The sequence below is a fragment of the Callithrix jacchus genome, chromosome 10 (assembly GCF_049354715.1).
Source record: "Callithrix jacchus isolate 240 chromosome 10, calJac240_pri, whole genome shotgun sequence".
NCBI classification, from domain to species: domain Eukaryota; kingdom Metazoa; phylum Chordata; class Mammalia; order Primates; family Cebidae; genus Callithrix; species Callithrix jacchus.
Genome location: NC_133511.1, coordinates 84,951,196 through 84,972,055, shown reverse-complemented (window position 1 = coordinate 84,972,055; position 20,860 = coordinate 84,951,196). Strand labels below are relative to the sequence as shown.

The following is a 20,860-nucleotide window of genomic DNA, read 5'->3' as shown; positions in this document are numbered from 1 at the left end:
AGTGGGCTGGAGGCCTGGAGAAATGATTTTTGATGTTAAACCCTTTGCTCTTGTTTCTGTTCCAACCACTTGATCAGAAATGACATACTTCATAAATTGATCCTTTGGTGCCATAAGCAATTGGCAATGAAAATAGAACTCAAGTGATATTGTTCTCCAAGAGATTCACAGCTGGCTGCAGGGTGGGGGGGCAAAACTCAGGGCTTTGGTCACAGGCTATTTTCAGCCTCTGATAGCAGTTGTGTTACTAACGTCTCATTCACCCTCTCCCTCAGCCTCCCCCCTGCCCTTCCCCCAGCAGGCTAAGGCTGGTGACAGCCTTCATATATTTAAAGAGGACAAGAGCCCCTCGGACTCAGTTGAGCTGAACAGAGACCACACAGGCAGGTGAGTGGAGTAAGATAGACATTTGGGCTGAAGGTGGGTTGGTTCTGTGGCTGGTTTGGACTCTAAAGGGTTCCATAGAGTAAGGGCGCATTTTATGTCCCAAGTGCCAACACCCTCTCTGGTTCTATGGAAGGAGGCTCAGGTTGTATTTCACTCTGGTAAGGATCTAGCGGGTATTGAAAAATTCCTGCAAGGGTGGTTAATAGTTGGGGGCTTAAGGGACCTCATAGGCAGATAAACGAGTAAGGGATTCTTTTCATTATAAAAAAAACTACTTATGTGGTGGAATTATGTTTCCTGCTGTCTTCGTTGGAACAACTGGAAAGCAATGGGAAACACTAGAAAGTCTACTGATCTTCTAGTCCTATAAGCACTATGTAATTGGTGGATGATAGACTTTGAGAAGGTTCCTGCCCACAGGGGCTTGGTCTCTTCTTCTGCAAGGATCAATATAAACTGGTGACGTTTTTCCAAACTGTAAAGTACTGCACAGATACAAAGTGATAAGTGATTATACTAGATGCAATATAAAAGACAGCTTTCCCATGCCCAAATTACGTGGAATTGTGTTATTCAAAAGGTCATGGTGAGTTACTGAGATTTCAGGCTTGTTGATTTTAAATTAATTTTTGTATCCTAAAGATGTTCAGCAACAGGCTTGCTTTTAATCATTTGAAATTAATCAAAACTGGACCCCAAAAAGGCACTGCTACATTGAAATATATTAAAAGCTCTATTAAATGGGAGGATAATTCAGCCAGTGGTTAGGATTCCCAGTGTTTCCTCTAGGTTTTAGTCAAGGACTTTCAAAAATATCCCAGCGAATGACAGACATGGGTGTGACTGAGAATAAAAAGTGGTTTTAAGCAATGATCTGAGTAGAAATGCTGCTGAAAGATCCAAGCTGCTGCCTCTAATTTCTGCCCTGTTCCTGAGCCAAGCCAGTGACTCCTTCAAGTAGGAAGAGTTGAGTTACTGGTCTAAGGAAACTTGACTCTGCAATACAATTCAATGTGATTTAATAAGCATATATGGACCATCTCCTATGTCAGGGCTGGAGGGAGGTAGAGGCAGCTCTACACAGGGAAGGGTGTACTTAAACAGCAAGAAGTGTGGGGAATTGGGGACAGCCTGTGTCCTCAGTTTATGTCTTGGATTGAATCTCAATGCTGGATACATCCAATTCATCACAGTGCATGTAGAACTGTTTTATGACCCAGAAAATGTGCGGGAGTCTTCTGATTTGGCTTTTGTTCCTTTCTGAACAACTCAGTCATTTGTGGTCGGTGGCAATGAGATCAGGCTATTGGGCAGGAGGTGTAGTTGAGTCCCAGGGCTTGGTATCCTCCCTGGAGTTCAGGCAGACAGGTGCTCTGCAGCCCAGACACACAACCCATCCATCCGAGACAGGAGATGCAGGGCAGGGGGCAGGGGAGAGAGGGAGGGAAGGAGAGAAGGAGGGAGTGAAAGAGAGAAGGAGCGGGGAGGAAGGGAGGAGGGAAGGAAGAGAGAGCCGCAGCAGCATTCAGCTGGCAAATGGCTAGAATCCCCTTGGAAGAAGTGGAGACAGAATCTTAATAGAATACAAACTGAGAAATCCTGGGAACTTCAAGAAGAAAATAAAGATAATCCGGTTATAGAGCTAGTTCAAATTATAGCTCTGAATATCACTTAACTTTTCTGAGTTTCCATTTTCTGAAGAATAAAATTAAGGGAAAGCCACATCTATCAAAGGGATTTGTGAGAATTGAAGGAGATAAAGTATAGGAAAGTACTTTTGTAAAGTTTAATATAACCGTACAAATGTGTGAGGCCATTGAGAAAAGGCATACAGCCAAACCCAGTGGGTTTTGGGAGGATTTCCTGCTAAGTACAAGCGTGCTGATAAAAGTCCAGAGGTCAGAGTGGGTAACAAGCTGACCAGGAGTCAGAAGATAATTAATTTGTTTTACAAGAGGAAAGACACAGGGCTAGGAATATAATACACAGGAAATACAAGTCCCAAGGCAGGCAGATTTCCAGTTACAAGTGTGCTGTTCAGACCTCTGGGAATAAATACTGTATTGAGGGTCAGGCTTCATGGTCAAAGAGAAATGTGATGCCTGCAAATGTGAAAAACTGCGCTGACTCATCCCAGCGAAGAAAGCAGAAAGAGAGACAGTAACGGTCGGTCTTCAAAGGCATGGAGGATGGAGCCTTTTCTGAGCTCTACTGTGGGAAAGGGTTGACCATGATTTGATGGTTGTTTACAGCCCTGGGCAGGCATGGAGTAAATACTAGCTTATTTAAGGGTCACAAAAAGTCCTGCAAAACTCATTTTTCAGAGGAAGAAACTAAAGTTCAAGAAAGCATAGGAATTGCCCAGCATCACAAGGCCCAGAAAGTGGCAGAGCCAGCAGGTAAACTGGGATATGAGGTGATCTTTAAAAATAAATTGTGGAGGTCAAAATAGAACAAAGAATAAGTTTTGGGGAGTAAAAGTTGGCCATGCTTCAGATATAATTTCAGAAAAGTTGTAAGCTGCCCACGTTCTACAGCCTTCATTTAATGTATGTGTACCACGTCTTAGTTAGGCAGGTGTTGAACAATGAGAACACGTGGGTGGACTCACGGACAGGAGCATTACACACTGGGGCAGTTGGGGGTGAGCCAGGGGAGGGACAGTGGGGGGTGGGGAGGATGGGGAGGGTTAACATGGGAAGAAATGCCAGATATAGTATGGACCTATGCAACAACCCTGCATGACCTGCACATGTACCCCAGAAACTAAAGTAAAATTAAACATTAAAAAATAAATAAAATATTATAAAGATATTGTTCAAATTGAAGGGCAAAGGCCAGGTTCAGCAATTTTCAAACTGTATGTACATGTACATTTAATAAAATCACTACAAATAAAAAATTATATTTTTAAAAAAAAGGGGGGGTGAGAGCCAAAACTCGGGTTTGTTTCCATGCTGGCAATGAGCAACCTGTGCTTCCTGGGCTCTGTGAAAGGGCCTCTGGCTGAAGGACATCATATATCGGGGTTCAGAAGCTCAGTGGGAAGCAGCCACTGACCCTGAATGTCCTATACCGAGGACTGAAGGGCACAGGCTTCCCTGGGCCACAGGGCCCCTGCCTGGGCATGCTGCCTCCAACCCAATCCAACAACCCAAGGGGCCAATTCTCACCCTGAACTGGGCATGCCTGTCCTGAGACACGACATACTCTGGAGGCTGAAAAAACTGGTTAACAGAATGAACCAGAAGGGCCATGGAGAACAAGCAGGGAGTGAGTTGTTTGTTCTAAAAGAACAGACTTGGAAACTGGAGAGAAAGTCATAGTGACAACTATAGTAATGATGCCAGCAACTACTTGTTCAATTCCCGCTACATGTTAAGTCACGCCGTACAGTATCTTAGATAGTACTATCTGCTTTAACCTGAAAACAACCTTCCCAGACAAGCCTTCTCGTACTGTCTTTACATGAGGATACACATTGAGTATGCTGGGTCAGAGAATCTGAGCAACTTGCCCAAGGCTCAACAGTTAGTGTTTCTGAATTAAGCCTGGTTCTTCCAAAGCCCATGCTTTTTCAATATGGCCATGTCATCTTTCTTACCCAAATTAAGAGCAAATAAAGGAGAGGGTTTGAGAGGGCACATCATTGGGTAGCTTTTCTTCAAGGTGAGGCTTCAATCACTTTTGAGATCCTTAAATCTCAGGGTTTGAAGGACTCTTGAAGGGGCTTCAGTATATAGCAGCCACTTGTATGTCCGTCCCCATCAACAGTGTGGGAGAAAATCAATAGTGTGGGAGAACTCTCCAGTTCCTTCCCATGTTGAACAGCAGTAACTCAGAAAGCCCTTTATTTCAGTGAAGGAATTCAGTTTCTCTGTTAGTCCCACCCATGAGCACTCTCTGTATCCCATGGAGAGACAATGGATCGGTCACATCTCAATGCCCATCAGCTGTGAAATCTGGGTAGTGGGGGTGTTGACCCTTGTCCTCTCTCCAGTGTTATAAACAGGAGCATGAGATTCAGAACCAGCTTAACTGGGAGTTGAATGGCAGCTCTTCTACTTACTGGCTGTGCGACCTTGGAAAAGATGCTTAAGCTCTCTGTTCACTTTACATATCCACAAAAATTAAAATAAAATTTGCTCTGCACAGCTGTTGTAAGTATTAAATATAATATATGTAAAGCCACTGACAAATAGTAAATGATAAATAGTAACTAATATTAATATAAGAACACAGCTTTGGAGTCAGAGAAACATAAGTTCTAATCTACTCATGTGACACATATCAGTCCCATGAACTTGGACTAATGTAATTTCCCAAAGCCTCCATTTCCTCATCTGTAAAGTAAATGTTATAACAGCACCTCCCTTGAAGGGTTGTTGTGAAGACTAAGCGACATCCAAGGGCAGCGCTCCAGGCACGTTAGCTTCAGTATAAACTATTATTATCACTTAGATTCCAGATATGTGTTCCTATAATCCAAAATCTTTGCTTCAGTCAGTGTAGACAATTTAACTCACTGTTTGGAATCAGGTGTCTAGTAGGATGACCAACTGAGTCAGCACTGAGCTGAAAACGGTGGCATCATGGCACTGTGGCTTGAGGTCTCTGCCCAAAGTCATGGCCTAAAGTTCCCTCCTGGGCACTCATTTTATGTACCCACCACTTTTACCCTAACTCATCATTGTTCAGTTTTATAGTTGGTAGAGAAGGAAGGAAGGAAGGAAGGAAGGAAGGAAGGAAGGAAGGAAGGAAGGAAGGAAGGAAGGAAGGAAGGAAGGAGGGAGGGAGAGAGAGAGGGAGAGAAGAAGGGAGGGAGGGAAAGGAAAAAGGAAGGAAAGAAGGAAAGGAAGGGAGGGAGGAAGGAAGGAAAGGAAAAAGGAAGGAAGGAGGGAAGGAGGGAAAGAAGAGAGGGAGGGAGGGAGGAAGGAAAAGGAGGGAAGGAAGGAAGGAAAGAAAGAAGAAAGGGAGGGAGGAAGGAAGAGAGGGAAGGAGGGAGAAAGGGAAGGGAAGGGAAAGGAGAAGTAGTTGGATTAGGGAGAATGTGCCCAAGATACACAGTTCAGTTATTCTCTTGAAAATTCAGATTGCTAAATGACAACTTAAAGTTGTAGCAGAACTGATTGGCTCTTACATTTTATACTACTGTACAACTTACAGAATGATTTGACAGTACTTGAACGATAGGGTCCTCCCAGCAATAGTGAGATAAAAGGGACTGTTGCCCCCATTCTAACGAAGACAATGACGTTCGGAAAGATTGAATGGTTTTTTCCCAGATCACACAGCTTCAAAGAGGCAAAATGGAACTAGAACTCCAGCCCCTGGCATCTGATCCAGTGCTTTTCCCACTGCCCTGCTGAAGCACGTTGCCAGTATAATCTCTTCTGTGATATTGGTTAAATCTTAGTTTAAAAGTGGGCACAGAGTAGTCTCTCACTGGGATCTGAGTATCCAAATCTGGAGTCCGACCTCTTCCAAGTTGGTGTCACAGGGCGGTCCATTCTATCTCATCCTTATACATTCCAGGCTGTCTCCCATTTTAATCTTGAACCACGATTTGTCTGTGACAACACAGCCATCTTTGGGTCTGGCCCAGAAAGTAGTGCCAGGTGGTGTGATGGAGATTGTGACCCAGGTGACAAACAGGACTCAGTGACGGGCAAGCCTATAATTGGTATTCCACCTTCCATGACCCTTGCCAGTACCAGGCAACGCTGATAAACAAATGACCCATCCCTTGGTACCATGCCAGACTAAACTCACATTCCAGGCCTGTCTAGGGGAGTGTTGGGACACAAGAATTCCAAAGCAATGTGGGAAGCTGAAAAGGTTATGTTTGTAAGCCAAGACCTAACTGGGATTTCAAATCATAGCTCCTTAATTAGCACATTGGTGCCATTTGAGTAACCTAAAGTGAAGTGGGCCAAAATAACTTCTCAATACTGCTTTAAATTCCATCATATTTCCGTGACCTTGACAATGGTCCTGTCCAGGAGATACTATTATCAACATTTTTTAACCCAAGTTCAAGGTTGAGGCTAGAATCCATGTCTCTGGATTCAGATTTTTTTTTTTTTTTTTTTTTTTTTGAGACGGAGTCTTGCTCTGTCACCAGGCTGGAGTGCAGTGGCACAATCTCGGCTCACTGCAACCTCTGCCTCCTGGGTTCAAGGGATTCTCCTGCCTCAGCCTCCCGAACAGCTGGGACTATAGGCAAGCGCCACCATGCCTATAGTGCTAATTTTTGTATTTTTAGTAGAGATAGGGTTTCACCATGTTGACCAGGATAGTCTTGATCTCTTGACCTTATGATCCACCTGCCTCGGCCTCCCAAAGTGCTTAGATTACAGGCATGAGCCACTGCCCCGGCCTGTATTAAGGATGCTTTAAAATAACCTCTGCTTTTTTGGCCTGTGAGACCTCCTTGGTTACATTCCCATCTTCAGAAATGGAACTGAGCGTCATTAACAGAATACTTATGGATTTCTATTTTAAGTTTCAAGTCCTGATGATATATGTATGTCAGATGTTTATGACCACTTAAAAACAACCAGTGCTAGGATACATTAGCTTGTGAAGGAGGTATTATCTGTAATCTTATTCTCATTTTGAAAAGTACGCCTAGGCAATGAATGCACGCATGTGCACACACACACACACACGCACAGATATATATATTTTTATCCCTCAAGAGGTATCTCTGTCTCATATTAACTTGCAAGACATGCCAATGAAATCCCCACTGCAGATTTGAAATGAGAATTTTGACCTAGGGTTGTTTTCATTGAAAATTTCTATAACATTAATTTTTAAAGTGTCATTGTTATGTTCCTGGATGAAATTTATTACATTTCTCCTCTATTTTATATCATGCTGAAACTCAGGATCAAAATGAACATGAGCAAAATTATGTGAGTCTATTCTTTTCTAGAAAATGTATCATCTCTAATGAGAGAAGAATGGATTGTAGAAAAAGAAGTTAGCTGAGAAAATACCCCTGCATGTTTACTCTTTAAATATACCTGGATTATAAATGAGAGGATCAGGCAATTTAAAAATCTATTCCAGCCCTAAAAGTCTGTAGTTTAAATGGAGTCCAAAATAAACAAATTTGGGCTCTTTAGAGGATATTTTAGGCCTCTATGCCTTTCTGCTTGCTCTTTTCTCTGCCTGAAATGCCCTTCCCACTTTTCTGTATCTGGTTAACTCCTATTTACTCTTCAAAACCCCATTTGAATGCGATCTCTTCTGTGACCCTCCAACAGTTCACTGCCCTCATCCCCAGTCTAACTGTGGGGAGCCACTTGGTCATTTAAGTTTCCATAGCATGTCTCCCGAGTCTCTTCTCTGGTACAGAGAATTCTGATTCTTGCCTATCTTCCTAACTACAACATGGGCTTCTCAATGTCAGCTGTCACAAACTACTTAGTTTTCTAAGTTTTCCCCTTTTATTCACTGAGTACCTAGTCCAGTGCTTGACACATGATAGGCAGGTAGTAAATGCAGGGTGAATGAATGAATGAATGAACGAATAAATGTGGGTTTAATTATAAGTCTTTCCACTCAAAATCCATTACTCTTTCTAGTTTACTAAACAACCTGAACTACAGAAATTGAAAAACGACATGCTTTCATTTTTTAAGAAACCCTTATTAATTCATTTTAAAGGCAGGGCCTTGCTGTTACCTAGTCCAAAGTGCAGTGGTGTGATCATAGCTCACTGAAGCCTGGAACTCCTGAGCTCAAGACATTCTCCTGCTTCAACCTCCTGAGTAGCTAGGACTGACTACAGGAGCATGATACCACACCAGGGTAATTTTTTTTTAGTAGAGACAGGGGTCTCACTATGTTACCCAGGCTGGTCTCAACCTCCTGAGCTGAAGTGATCCTCCTTCCTGGGCCTCCCAAAGTGCTGGGGTTATAAGCGTGAGCCACCATGCCCAGTCCAATGTTTCCTTTTTTAAAGTTTTTTCTAAAACTTTACTGAATTAGCAAAAGATACTGCTTTTATAAGAGGAAGGATAGGATGTTCCTGGCTAACGTCACAGTTTCTCTACGCAGGAAAAGCTCTCTGAGGGAATATTTAGACAGAAACATTCCTTCTAGCCCTAGTGTCAGGTTCAGTGGTCTGTTTGCTATTTACTTTCAGTTTCTTAGCAAAAAACTGTCTTTGTTCTGAGACTGTGAGATACAATCCAGACCAGTTGACCCAGGAGGGCTTAGTGTTAATCGCCAACTATTATAAGAAGGTGACTGGCTTCCCAGAAGGGAAAGTGAAGGTCAGAAGCAGCCATTCAGAATGGCTGGATAGTGCTCTGTGTCATGACACACCAGACTTCTCAGAAACCAGAGGATTCCAGTGAAAATTCAGCTCCCCTGGCCGGCTGAATTTCAGAAATTTCATTTACTATCAATGGCTTATTTTAGTTCTGCTTTGAGGAAACTGAAAACTTGGATTCATACTAAAAACATACACAGATGAGAAGAATTGTTATTATTATTTATTTATTTATTTTGAGACAGAGTCTTACTCTGTTGCCCAGGCTGGAGCGCAGTGGCACAATCTCGGCTCACTGCAACCTCTGCTTCCTGGGTTCAAGCAATTCTCCTGCCTCAGCCTCCTGAATAGCTGGGATTACAGGCACGCACCACCATGTCCAGCTAATTTGTTGTATTTTTAGTACAGACGGGGTTTCACCATGTTGACCAGGATGTTCTCGATCTCTTGACCTCATGATCCACCCGCCTCGGCCTCCCAAAGTGCTGGTGGTTAATATCTCTTAAACATAATTCTCTGGTGAGGAGACAATGACAGTCCTGAGGCTGTGGCCATCAGCAGATCCTTGCAGCTGAATGTCTCCAAGGGTGCAGGAGGACATGTCAGCACCATGGTCTAGCTCCTATTGAACACTGTAACTCTGTGAGACCTCCTGCACATCATGTCATTTGATTCTCTAAAGAACACTGAAACAGCAAGGAAAAGAATAACTGTATAGGTGGGAAAAACTGTATAGGTGTATAAAGAGAAGCTATGTAATTCATCCTGATACGCACAGCAGGTGGAGGGGAGCTTAGAAAGCAGAAAGTAGGTTTCCAACTACTGACCTAGTGTAGTGCCTATATGTCTTGTAGCCTGGGCGATGATATTCTTAAAAAGGAATTTATGGATATGAGGAATAACTCTGAATAGGAGATTTTATATATTATTAATATACATTTTATCAGCAAGATAACCTAAGAATTTGCTACCCAAAATGTAGCCCACTGCCAGTAGCATCAATATTGCCTGGAGCCTGTTAAAAATGCAGAATTTCCTGCATCTCCCTAGATTTACCAGACCAGAATCTGCATTTAGCAAGGTTCAAATTGATTTGAGAAGCTCTTAGCTAGACAAGTAGAAAAGATCATTTTCACAGATGATTCCTACTTCTGATGGGATAATTTTTTAAACTGGAGATGGAAAAAAATAATAAAACAATATTTGTATATATATATTTTTTTAGATGGAGTCTTGCTCTGTTGCCAGGTGCCAGGCTGGAGTGCAGTGGCAACATCTTGGCTCACTGCAACCTCCACCTCCCGGGTTCAAGCAATTCTCCTGCCTCAGCCTCCTGCATAGCTGGGACTACAGGTGCACGCCATCATGCCCAGCTGATTTTTGTATTTTAGGAGAGATGGGCTTTCACTATGTTGGCCAGGATGGTCTTGATCTCTTGACCTCGTGATCCATCCACCTTGGCCTCCCAAAGTGCTGGGATTACAGGTGTGAGCCACAATGCCCGGTCCTGTATATACTTTTATGTACATGAAATTAGCCTATTCATTCCTTCCAAGATCCCTGTAAAATACACAGGAATAGATGTTACTGAAATTTAACAGGAGAAGAAACTGAATTCCCAAGTGGTAAAGTGATCACCCAAAGCCATCTAAGTGTCTGAGCTTATTTAATGACTAGCACACAGCAGCTATTTGCTAAATGAATGAGTAAATGAAACACTAAAAGAAAAATCGGGCTGGGTCCTGGTCTTCAGACCACTGCACTGTTAGAGATTGGTTCACTCCTGGGGCCACTTAAATGCAGGATATTTGCTTTATGTCCTCTTAGACTTGACCTTGACCAGATAGTCTTCAAGATGCCAAATTGGGGTGGAGGTGCGAAATGTGGAGCCTGTGAAAAGACCGTCTACCATGCAGAAGAAATCCAGTGCAACGGAAGGAGTTTCCACAAGACATGTTTCCACTGCAGTGAGTTGGGTAGACATCCTGGGGGCCCCTCAGCAGCTGGACAGTATCACAAAGTCCACATTTAATCACAAACACTGTATGCCAGTGGTTCTCACAGTGTGGTCCCGGGACCAGCAGCATCAGCATCACCTTAGAACTGGTTAGAAATTTAACTCTTGGGCCCTAGCAAGAAAAGGATGGTACTCTCCTGAGCACCCTTGCTTCAACCACTTGCCCAGCTCAGAGGCCATTCATTTTCCTGTAGCTCAAAGCCAGAACAAACTGGCCCACCACCGCTCTCTGCAGGGAAAACCTTGACCCCATGGTGACATTGACAACATGTGACTTGGCAGAGAAAGGAAGCCAGCACTTATCTGGAGCCAGGATGGATTTGGCTATCTGTGTTGCCCCTTCTGGTCAGCTGTGACTGAAGCCAGATGTGACTGGTCTTGCCTGAGAAAGAACCTATGTCAGGCAGTGGAGCAACATATGCCAACTCTGTGTGTAAGAGTCAGAGAGGGAAGCATTTCAGGGCCTGGGCACCAGTAACTTCATGAAAGAAATCCTGACCATTACCCACCAGACACTGACTCACAAATGTCAAAAATAGGGGGAATCTTGAGACCTCATGGTTCTCTGGGAGTCTGGCACTGCCTGACTCATGTAACTTTGGACAAGTCATTTCTCACATCTAAGCCCAGGTCATATGCATCTGTAGTAGAGCCTTGTACTTGCACCTCTACCTTCAGACTCCATGTCCAGTGCTCGTTGACATGACTGCATTCTACACTGTTTCCTGGCAGCTAGTCCTGTTTGAGAGAAAATTGGCCTTGGTTTTGAAATGGGTATTCATCTTCTCTGCTTCCCTCCAGGAGGTCTGGCTTAAGGGCTAGCTCTGCTAGATATTTGGCAAGCCTTCTCCATGACTAGTCCCCACTGCCATGCTAGCACACCCCCATGCTTCATCTGGTAGCTGCAAGGTATCCATGCAATTGTAAAGAACTCAAAGGGCTGGACTCCATCTATTGGGAATTTTGTCCAAAGATAGCCAGTGTTCTTTAAAAAAATAGCAGGATTAGGAATATTAGAACAAATACTAGAATTAGAGTAAAAGGGACTTGCGTTTGAGTCTGGGCTCTGCCATGTGCTAACTGAGATTTGGGGCAGGTCATTTCACCATGGGGAGCCTCAGTTTCTTCATTTATAAAATGAAGATGGTTATACCTACTGCACAGGTTGCTACAAGGAGAAAACTGGGGGTCTCGATCTGGAAATCCAGCCTTCTGGGCCTGTGTTCTCCTTCGATCAACTTTGGTAACAGTGGGAGCAGGGAAGTATAGGGAAGCTTTCCATAGTAGGAGTGTCTTGTCTTTCCCAGCTAGCAGGAAGAGCCATAGCAGAAGAGATTTGAGCACTTTTTGGTACCTTCCTTTTAACTCTTCGATATTTCCTGAGAGCTCGTTGATGGGATGAGGATCTGAGCAGCATACGTTTCAGGAATGATAGATAGAAGAACCTCAGAGAGGAGCATACTTTTCTATATTAGTACCACAAGGTATCACCTGTCCACAGGCAACTCTGTAGCTGCTGAAAATAGCACTCAGAGATGCAGGGTCCACCTTACATTGTGCCCAGGCCAGTGCCTGAAATAACCTCATTCAATGCTGGATTGCTTATAGGGATCGTTTGATAGCACTGGTTTTTTTTTTTTTAAGGCAAATACATTTAATGCATACATATTATTATATTCCTGGGGATATGATCTCACTATTATAAGCACTGAGCATCACTATAAACAATCTTTAAGGATCATTACTGCAAAGAAATGTAGCAACTCGTTACATTGTGGAAATTCTATATCTTTTTTAAAAAAATCTGCCTTAATGCTATGCTAATAGGTCCTTATTGTTGAGATGCAATTTCTAGGCGACAACCTCCTACTCAGGTATAAAACAGGGGTGCCTCTCAAAATATGCAGACGAAAGTGAAGGTGAGCTGCTCAGAAAAGCTAAGTCAACTGCCCCCAGAAATGATTCTGGTGGTGAGGGAGATGCTGATGTTGAAGATACAAAGATGGAATTGGAGACAATTATTCCCTGAATTTATGTGAGATTAGAAAAAAGTAACCTTTCCAACTCAATATATTGTTGATTTATGTTACTAAATTAAATATTATAAGTAGATATTTGACATTTTAATTTACATCTTTAGAAGTTTCTTTTTAAGTTTGCAAAATAAATCTTTCTATAAATCCTCTCTTTGGAAAAATGAGGGCTTGATTGCCTTATATTTGGGGATACTTTCATTAGATAATATATAGTAACCAGGGGCCTCGAGTCAATAGAAGGCTTAGGTGTTAATAAGGCAGGTCTACCCTTTCCCCACATCTTCTGTTTCCAGAATTGGACCAAAACTAGCCTCAATGGCAATTGTCTGCTTGAGTATCACAATGTCCTTCAAAGGGCATGGTAAGTACAGAAATTGCTCAATCCCGATTCTTATATGATTAAGAAAAAAATAAGTTTCTCTCCTGACTTAACCCACCCCCTGCCACCACACAGACACACACACACACACACACACACACACACACACACTTCCCTGATGTCATTTGGGAAGACTCAGGGATGCAGTCCTTAGCAGGTCTGAGACTATACACCTCATTCTAATGCTGGCTTCCAACCTTTTCCAGCTGGGAACCATTGAACCTAATTTGCTCATCTGTGAGATCAGGACTGTCTTGGAGTATACAACTCAGGACAGATGCTGTGGTCAGGAATCAACGTTGTTTTCTTGGCTTAGGCGTCCCTAGTGCTGGGTCTCTGGCCCTAAGCATGGCATTGGGGATGCAAGGAAGGGGACAAGGATTTCAGCTCTAATCCCATGACCCTTCCTTTTCCTGGCAGTGGCCTGCAGGAAGGCTCTCGACAGCACAACAGTTGCGGCTCATGAGTCGGAGATCTACTGTAAGGTGTGCTACGGGCGCAGATATGGCCCCAAAGGGATCGGGTATGGACAAGGGGCTGGCTGTCTCAGCACGGACACAGGCGAGCATCTCGGCCTGCAGTTCCAACAGTGAGTTACTGCTCTGCTCCTCCGTGCTTGTTAAAGTCTCCAATTATCAGGACAGTTCATTTTGTTCCCATAGCAACGTTTTCTGGAAGTGCGAGAATGGACTCTATTGTTGACTTGCCAACAATAGCAATACTCAGTCTGACCAAGTTCGAACAATGTGTCATCTCTCCAAAGACTCTCTTTAAATTATCTGCCTTTCTAAAGGGCAATTACTTTTACACCATGGCTCTTGGTTTGCATGTCAAGAGAAAACCCAGAATGTACAGATGTTCCATTGTTTGACCTTTGCAAAACTGCATGGAGTCTCTTTTCTTCCCCTTTGAGACTTTCTGTGTAAATCACATAAATATGGCAGGGAAGCAATGGCCATTCTTTGTGCGCCTGTCACGAAGACTTCTTCCCTTGGATTATAAGAGGACTAATGTCCACATGGCAGGGGGAGTGTGTCTGCAGGGATGGGCTGTGCCTCGGAGTAAACAATCAATCATGACTGTTCCGGGGGTTCCCTGGCTGCCTGTTGCCAATACAGTGCTAGAGTTCCTGCCACATCATCCTAGGGAAGCTGGGATATCACTCTGGCCATCTCTATCTACCAGTCTTCTCCCCTGGGTCATTTTCTTGAAAATCACACTGACCTCCAGCCCAGAACTGAAAAAAGTCTGATGGCCACTGGCCTGACACTACTGTCTGGCCAGCTGGCCTCCAGGCTCATGAGGCTCTGCAATGGGACTGGCCAGAAGAGCCCAGCCCACCCAAGGAAGTGTCCCATGGAAGGCCTCCCCCAGGGAGCACTTAGGCCATCTGAGAAATCAGCTGATCCCTTCAAAAGAGAGTAAGCCATTGGAGAGCCTGGAAAAGTGGAAGAATATGTGGTTAGTCATCTTAGATAGATTTCTTTTTGTTAATTTTTCTTATTACTGAATCTCAGTGGGAGACTCTTGATAAGGAAGAAAAGGTGATACCAACTGCATTCTCTGCCCTCACTAACTGAAGCTCACTTTTCAACATCAGGGCTTCCTACTGATGCTGCACAAAGAGTAACAAGGTCTGAAGACCTGGGATTTCCTCCTAGTTCCATCAGTCATGAGCTGCCTGGCCTTGGGCAGTCATGCTCTGATCCTCATTCTCCTCCCACCAGCCTTGCCAACTTTACAGGGTTGTGGTACAGCTCAAGTGATATAATGTACAGGCAAACACCAAAAGAGACTAACACATGAGAGGCTATTATTATGTCTCTATTTTGGACATTGTTCTCCTGGGACAGGTGACCCTTAGAGGCAGGACGACAGCCTGGCTTGTGATGAGGAATGCTTCAGCTCATGGATCGTGGTTCATCAGGAACTGATTAGCACCCACCGTCAAGATCCTGTCTTGCTCTGTAATTTTTACAAATGGCCTTGAAAATGGTCCAGAAAAACAAATAAGCACAGTAGTAATAACAACACAACAACAACGATAACACAAGCTAACACAACTAGAACATTTGCTAAGTGCTTCACAGCAAAAGGGAAAGCTCTAAACTCTTTTAAACTAACATTTATTAGCCCTTACTACAAGCCAGGCAGGCATCGTTCTAAGCGCTTTACATGTGTCACCATATAACCCTCTCAACAAAGCTGTGAGAAAGACATCATAATTATTCCCATTTTCCAGACGAGGAGTCCAAGGCACAGAGAAGTGAGGTCGCTTACTCAAGGCCACACAGCTTTTGTACTGTTTGCCAAGGGAGACCTATGTTTCATTTGTCTATTTCCAACAGGTCCCCAAAGCCGGCACGCTCAGCCACCACCAGCAACCCTTCCAAGTTCACTGCCAAGTTTGGAGAGTCCGAGAAGTGCCCTCGATGTGGCAAGTCAGTCTATGCTGCTGAGAAGGTCATGGGAGGTGGCAAGGTAAGACCTTCTGTATGAGCCAGACAGAACTTGCTCGTCTCCACCAGACATTTGGGAGGAATGAGAGAAAAATTGGAAACTGTGAGCAGCTGTCATTCTCGCTACCTCTCAGAACCACTTTAGAAACCACACATCCTCAGCCACTTTCCCTGGACAGGGCTGCCATCCTGCATTGCCCTTTGAAAGCTGGAACTGGTGCAGTTTGATGCAGCAAGCATTATTCTACTAGATGGTAGGCACTCAGCTAAAAGTTCTGGGATACAAAGCAAAGACCCCCCTACCCTCCAGTGTAAACAATCTCCCCAAAAGATGTCAGCTGCAGATCCCCCCAACCGACTACTGCCTAACTCAGCCTATTGTTGCCATCACAACCAATGGATACAGCAGACACCCCACAGTAGCGAGAAACATCCTCACGAACATCCTGGCTCTCAGGAAAGTCATCAGATGTCCGAGACACTCATGCATACGTTCTCTGCAATTTCCAGTTTCAGGCCCAAAGCCTGGGTACTCACCAAAGGAGTCAAACTGGAGGAAAGATAAAAATTCTGTTTATACCACATGGTGGGAGGAAGGGCCATGGAGAGCATCTAACTTCAAACACAAGGGCAGGCTCCACCCTAAGACTGGCCATTCAAAGACAGAGGAGAAGCCCTGGGCTGTGCCTGGTAGATATGCAGATGGACAGGAGGATGGAGATCTAGAACGTCTAAATTATGCAACTCTGCCACTAGAATTACACAGAGGAGTTAAACAAGAGAGCTAAAACAAGGTTGAATTCCCTGGACAACTGTCTGATTTCTTTACTCTTTTCCTTCTTTATGTTCAACATAAAGCCAAGTCCTTCTCTGACCAGTTCTTTCCTTGGATCTTTTTGGCCTGGGGAAGCTCTTTTCTGTTGAGTCTATTCTGAAGGAAAACATATGCAAATCACCATGACAAATCCATTTACAGGCTTCCAAGAAGTGCTGGCAAAGGCCATAGCATTTCATTTTCCCCAAACCCCTGGAGAAATTATGGGGGCCCATTAGGTAAGCAAATGGTTAAGACAGTGTCACTCCTCTGGATGCTGCTGGTCAGGGATTTGAAATGGAAACAGAACGTGTTGCCTGCCTCACTAAATATGCACTTCTTCTGTGCCCCTCAGCCTTGGCACAAGACCTGTTTCCGCTGTGCCATCTGTGGGAAGAGTCTGGAATCCACAAATGTCACTGATAAAGATGGGGAACTTTATTGCAAAGGTGAGTGAGTAATCCTGGAGACTTTCTTGAAATAGTTTTCCTAAAAGGGCCCTCGAGAGGGGAAATTATGTTCACACCTGGAGGTCTTCCCATGTCTCCCAGGAGGTATTCTGCTCAGTCTGGGCAGTGTTGGGTTCTCAGGATGGGGAGCCAAACCACCTAAAAGGAAGGAATCTCCCTCCTGACCCAGCTCTGGTCCTGTCCATTGGAGCACCTGGCAGAGACCAGGTGCTTTCAGAGGCTCAGTGGTTCAAAAAAGTGAGGAACAGTGGGGAGAGAGGAAGAGGAGGAAACAGCACCCTGCCTCTGGTCTTGGAAGAGGCCTCAGGCAGGGACCAAGTAACAGCATATCCCCTTCCAAAAATTTAAACACCTTCTGTTCACGTGAGTGGCAGAGGGGGTGACTGGAAGAGGGTGAACTCAGTTCAGCCTCAATGGAGTTTATCACAACATATCTCTCTCCCTTCTCCCTACCCGCGCCAACAGTTCTGTTGCTCACATTATACATCATTTTAGTGATCATAGGGATGAATCTGGTTTACCCCCTGGTCATCTCGTGGCTCTGCCCCTCACTGCCTCCCTTGGTCTTGTGGAGAAATAGTAGAGGCTTAGCTCCTTGACACTATCAAAGGAAGGGATGCCTGAGGGCCAAGGCGATGTGTCCTCCATCCCTGAGCCTAGGCCTATTCTGTTGCTTAGTTGAGCTTCATCACTTAATAATGGTGTCTCAAGAATCTCCAAAGGAGTATGTTGGAATGAAGTGAAAACAGCGATGGTACAGGAGTTAAGAGGGAAGATTTTATAAATCAAAACTGTAGGTTGCCGTATTAGTCTGTTCTCATGCTGCTAATAAAGACATACTCAAGACTGGGTAATTTATAAAGAAAAAGAGGTTTAATGAACTCACAGATTCACATGGCTGGGGAGGCCTCACAACAATGACAGAAGCCAAAGGAGAAGAAAAGTCACATCTTACACAGCAGCAGGCAAGAGACTGTGTGCCGGGAAACTGCCCTTTATAAACCATCAGATCTTGCGAGACTTACTGTTATGAGAACAGCACAGGAAAAACCCGCCTCCATGATTCAATTATCTCCCACTGGGTCCCTCCCACATGTGGAGATTATGGGAGCTACAATTCAAGATGAGATTTGGGTGGGGATACAGCCAAACCATATCAACTGCCAAAGCTTTTCCCATGATGACACAGGATCGGAACTAGCCCACCAACTGGCAGATGGTTGCTGTCTCCTGGCAGTAGAAGACATAGGGGTCCTCAGCATTCATAGCTCATAATATCCTAAAATATTGCTGAAGTCAATAGGGAAATTAGCATGTAAATGAATAATTGCATTTCAAAGTGGAAAAAAAAAGTTTTAGTAGAGAAACATTCACAATGCAGTCATCTAAAAAGAGGAAAGGAACCAACTTGGGGTAATGGGGAAGGCTTCTTACAAGACATGCTTCCCCTGGGGCTTGATGGGTGAATGTGGATTTGGGAGGGCGCACTCCAGGAACAGGGATCATTGATTACAAAGACACCTAAGCTGGGACATCATGGTTAATTCCAGGAACTTAAAGTGGTTCTGTGTGCCTGGAATGTAGGAAGGGAGGCAGAGGCAGGAGGCAACAGGGGATGAGGCTGGGCAGGCAATCCAGAGGTCACCGACTCAAATGGAACATGTCTGCAAACACATTTAGTTAAGCATCAAGAAGTTTAACATTTTTTTTTCTTTTTTTGAGACGGAGTTTCGCTCTTGTTACCCAGGCTGGAGTGCAATGACACGATCTCGGCTCACTGCAACCTCCGCCTCCTGGGTTCAAGCAATTCTCCTACCTTAGCCTCCCGAGTAGCTAGGACTACAGGCATGCGCCACCATGCCCAGCTCATTTTTATATTTTTAGTAGAGACGGGGTTTCACCATGTTGACCAGGATGGTCTCAATATCTTGACCTCATGATCCACCCACCTCGGCCTTTCAAAGTGCTGAGATTATAGGTGTGAGCCACTGCGCCCAGCTCGAAGTTTAACAATTTTTATTAGCAGATCTAAGATAAGTATTGTTCAATTTATTTAAAAGTTAACTTATGCATAAACTTTTTTTTTTTTTTTTTGAGATGGAGTCTTGCTCTGTCATCCAGGCTGGAGTGCAGTGGTGTGATCTTGGCTTGCTGCAACCTCAGCCTCCCAGGCTCAAGCAATTCTCCTGCCTCAGCCCCACCATTAGCTGGGACTACAAGCACATGCCACCAGGTCCGGCTAATTTTTTGTATTTTTAGTAGAGACGGGGTTTCTCTATGTTGGCCAGGCTGGTCTTGAACTTCTGACCTCAAGTGATCTGCCCACCTCGACCTCCCAAAGTGCTGGGATTATAGGCAAGAGCCGTGCCTTGCAAATTTATGCATAAATCGATCAAAAGGATGTCTCTAATAATTGAAAGGACTGTGCCCAGACAGAAGGCCCTGAAAACATGTCACTAACCAATGCATTGTATCTCCCTTTATCCTCTTCTCATTCACAGTTTGCTATGCCAAAAATTTTGGCCCCACGGGTATTGGGTTTGGAGGCCTTACACAACAAGTGGAAAAGAAAGAATGAAGAGGCGCACCATTTCTCAGATGTTTTTGCCAGTCCAAAGCATTTGCCAAGTAACCCTGCAGAGATGGATACCTTCCCCCAAACAGCCTCTCCTGTGTAGTTTACATTATTTGTTTCTCTTCAGAAGTGATCATAGTCTTTACCCAATGTTAGAAGAGACCTTTGGAAGACAATTATTTAAAGTTTAATTTGTAACAAATGCTTTATTATTTATAATACTTGGAGTGAGAAGAGGCAATAAATAAATGTTTTAGTGCTATCTTGTATGGCTCGGGATCTTTTCTTTGAAATAGAAATTGTCAAAAAACATAAAGCTAGTTCTAACAACAAGCTGCAGAGAATGTAATAAATTTGATGTCAACTGAGAAAGGAGTGAGAAGGAAGAAACAATGGGCAAAGGAAAGCAGTCTCTCAGAATCTGTCAGCTGAGTGTCTTTCTGGTTACTAATGGAGAAGAAAACAAGGGTCTGGGAGAAAATAGAGAACATGATAGCAAAATCTAAAAGGAAAATCAAAACTAACAAAATTGCTGAAGAGTTGATCCTTTTGTCCTATTGTGGGCTTTGTAATGTTATCATTTCTTGAAAACTCAGAAATGACAACGAAGTGTGGCATTTGCCTCTATTATAAATGACATGAGGATGATTTTCTCTTATTAGAGGACAATTCCCTGGGGTTTAGCAACTTTCTGAAGACTTCTACGTCAAATTGCCAACCTCACAAATGAAATGCATCCAATTAGAAATGCCTTTCCCTGCCTCCTCAGCAAGTTATCAGCGGCTCAAGCACTTCTTGGGCTTCTGCTTTCAACAACCACAGTGCTTCTCCCACCACTGTGCAATTCTGAATTATTTGAAACACATGAAAGCAAGTGAAAATCTAGTGATAAGAACTATAAAATACTTGGCTAACCCATGGGTTTTTCCATGCTCCAAGTCCCTGGGAAAGGCTTTCTTTGAAATGAGCATTTATTCAGTGCTGCTTATGTAGTGTCTTGGACAAGGTCCTACATGAGGTCTAAAAACAATATATGATCTTGGTACTATGTTTGGGACTTCCAGGCTTGTTGAAGGGTAAGACACATTTGAGAAATGACCACAGGACAAAGCAACCTCCTCCTCCTCTGCTGCATTTCACGGTTACTAGCCCCATCATCCATCTACCCAGGAAATCTGAAGCTAAAAACTTGCCCATCCTAACTTTGCTCTCTTCTTCACCCCACATTGCCTTACATCTCAAGCCTCCTGGATTCTGACTCCGAAATATGTCTAGAATACATCCCCTCCATCCCTCTTTTTAAGATGTGTAATAGTCTGCTAGCGTTGCTTTATTATCAAAGTACCACAGACTGAGTGACTTCATAGAAAGGTATTGTCTCACATTTCTGGAGGCTGAAGTCTGAGATCAAGGTGTCAGCAGTGTTAGTTTCTTCT

The 20,860-nt window shown here is 43.8% G+C and overlaps 1 protein-coding gene across 3 annotated transcripts; it reads left to right on the top strand.

Moving 5' to 3' along the window:
- The first annotated feature begins 357 nt into the window (after positions 1 to 357).
- CSRP3 (cysteine and glycine rich protein 3) lies at positions 358 to 19,686 on the top strand. 3 transcript variants are annotated; one of them, XM_002755096.6, is made up of 6 exons: positions 358 to 387; positions 10,502 to 10,641; positions 13,527 to 13,695; positions 15,455 to 15,587; positions 16,735 to 16,828; positions 19,351 to 19,686. In XM_002755096.6, the coding sequence occupies exons 2-6, from the start codon at positions 10,530 to 10,532 to the stop codon at positions 19,425 to 19,427; spliced, it is 585 nt and encodes a 194-aa protein (XP_002755142.1). In that variant the 5' UTR covers positions 358 to 387; positions 10,502 to 10,529; the 3' UTR covers positions 19,428 to 19,686. The 3 variants fall into 3 exon arrangements, with proteins under 3 accessions (XP_002755142.1, XP_078195380.1, XP_035121898.1); XM_078339254.1 differs by lacking the exon at positions 10,502 to 10,641; XM_035266007.3 differs by lacking the exon at positions 13,527 to 13,695.
- The last annotated feature ends 1,174 nt before the right edge of the window (positions 19,687 to 20,860 follow it).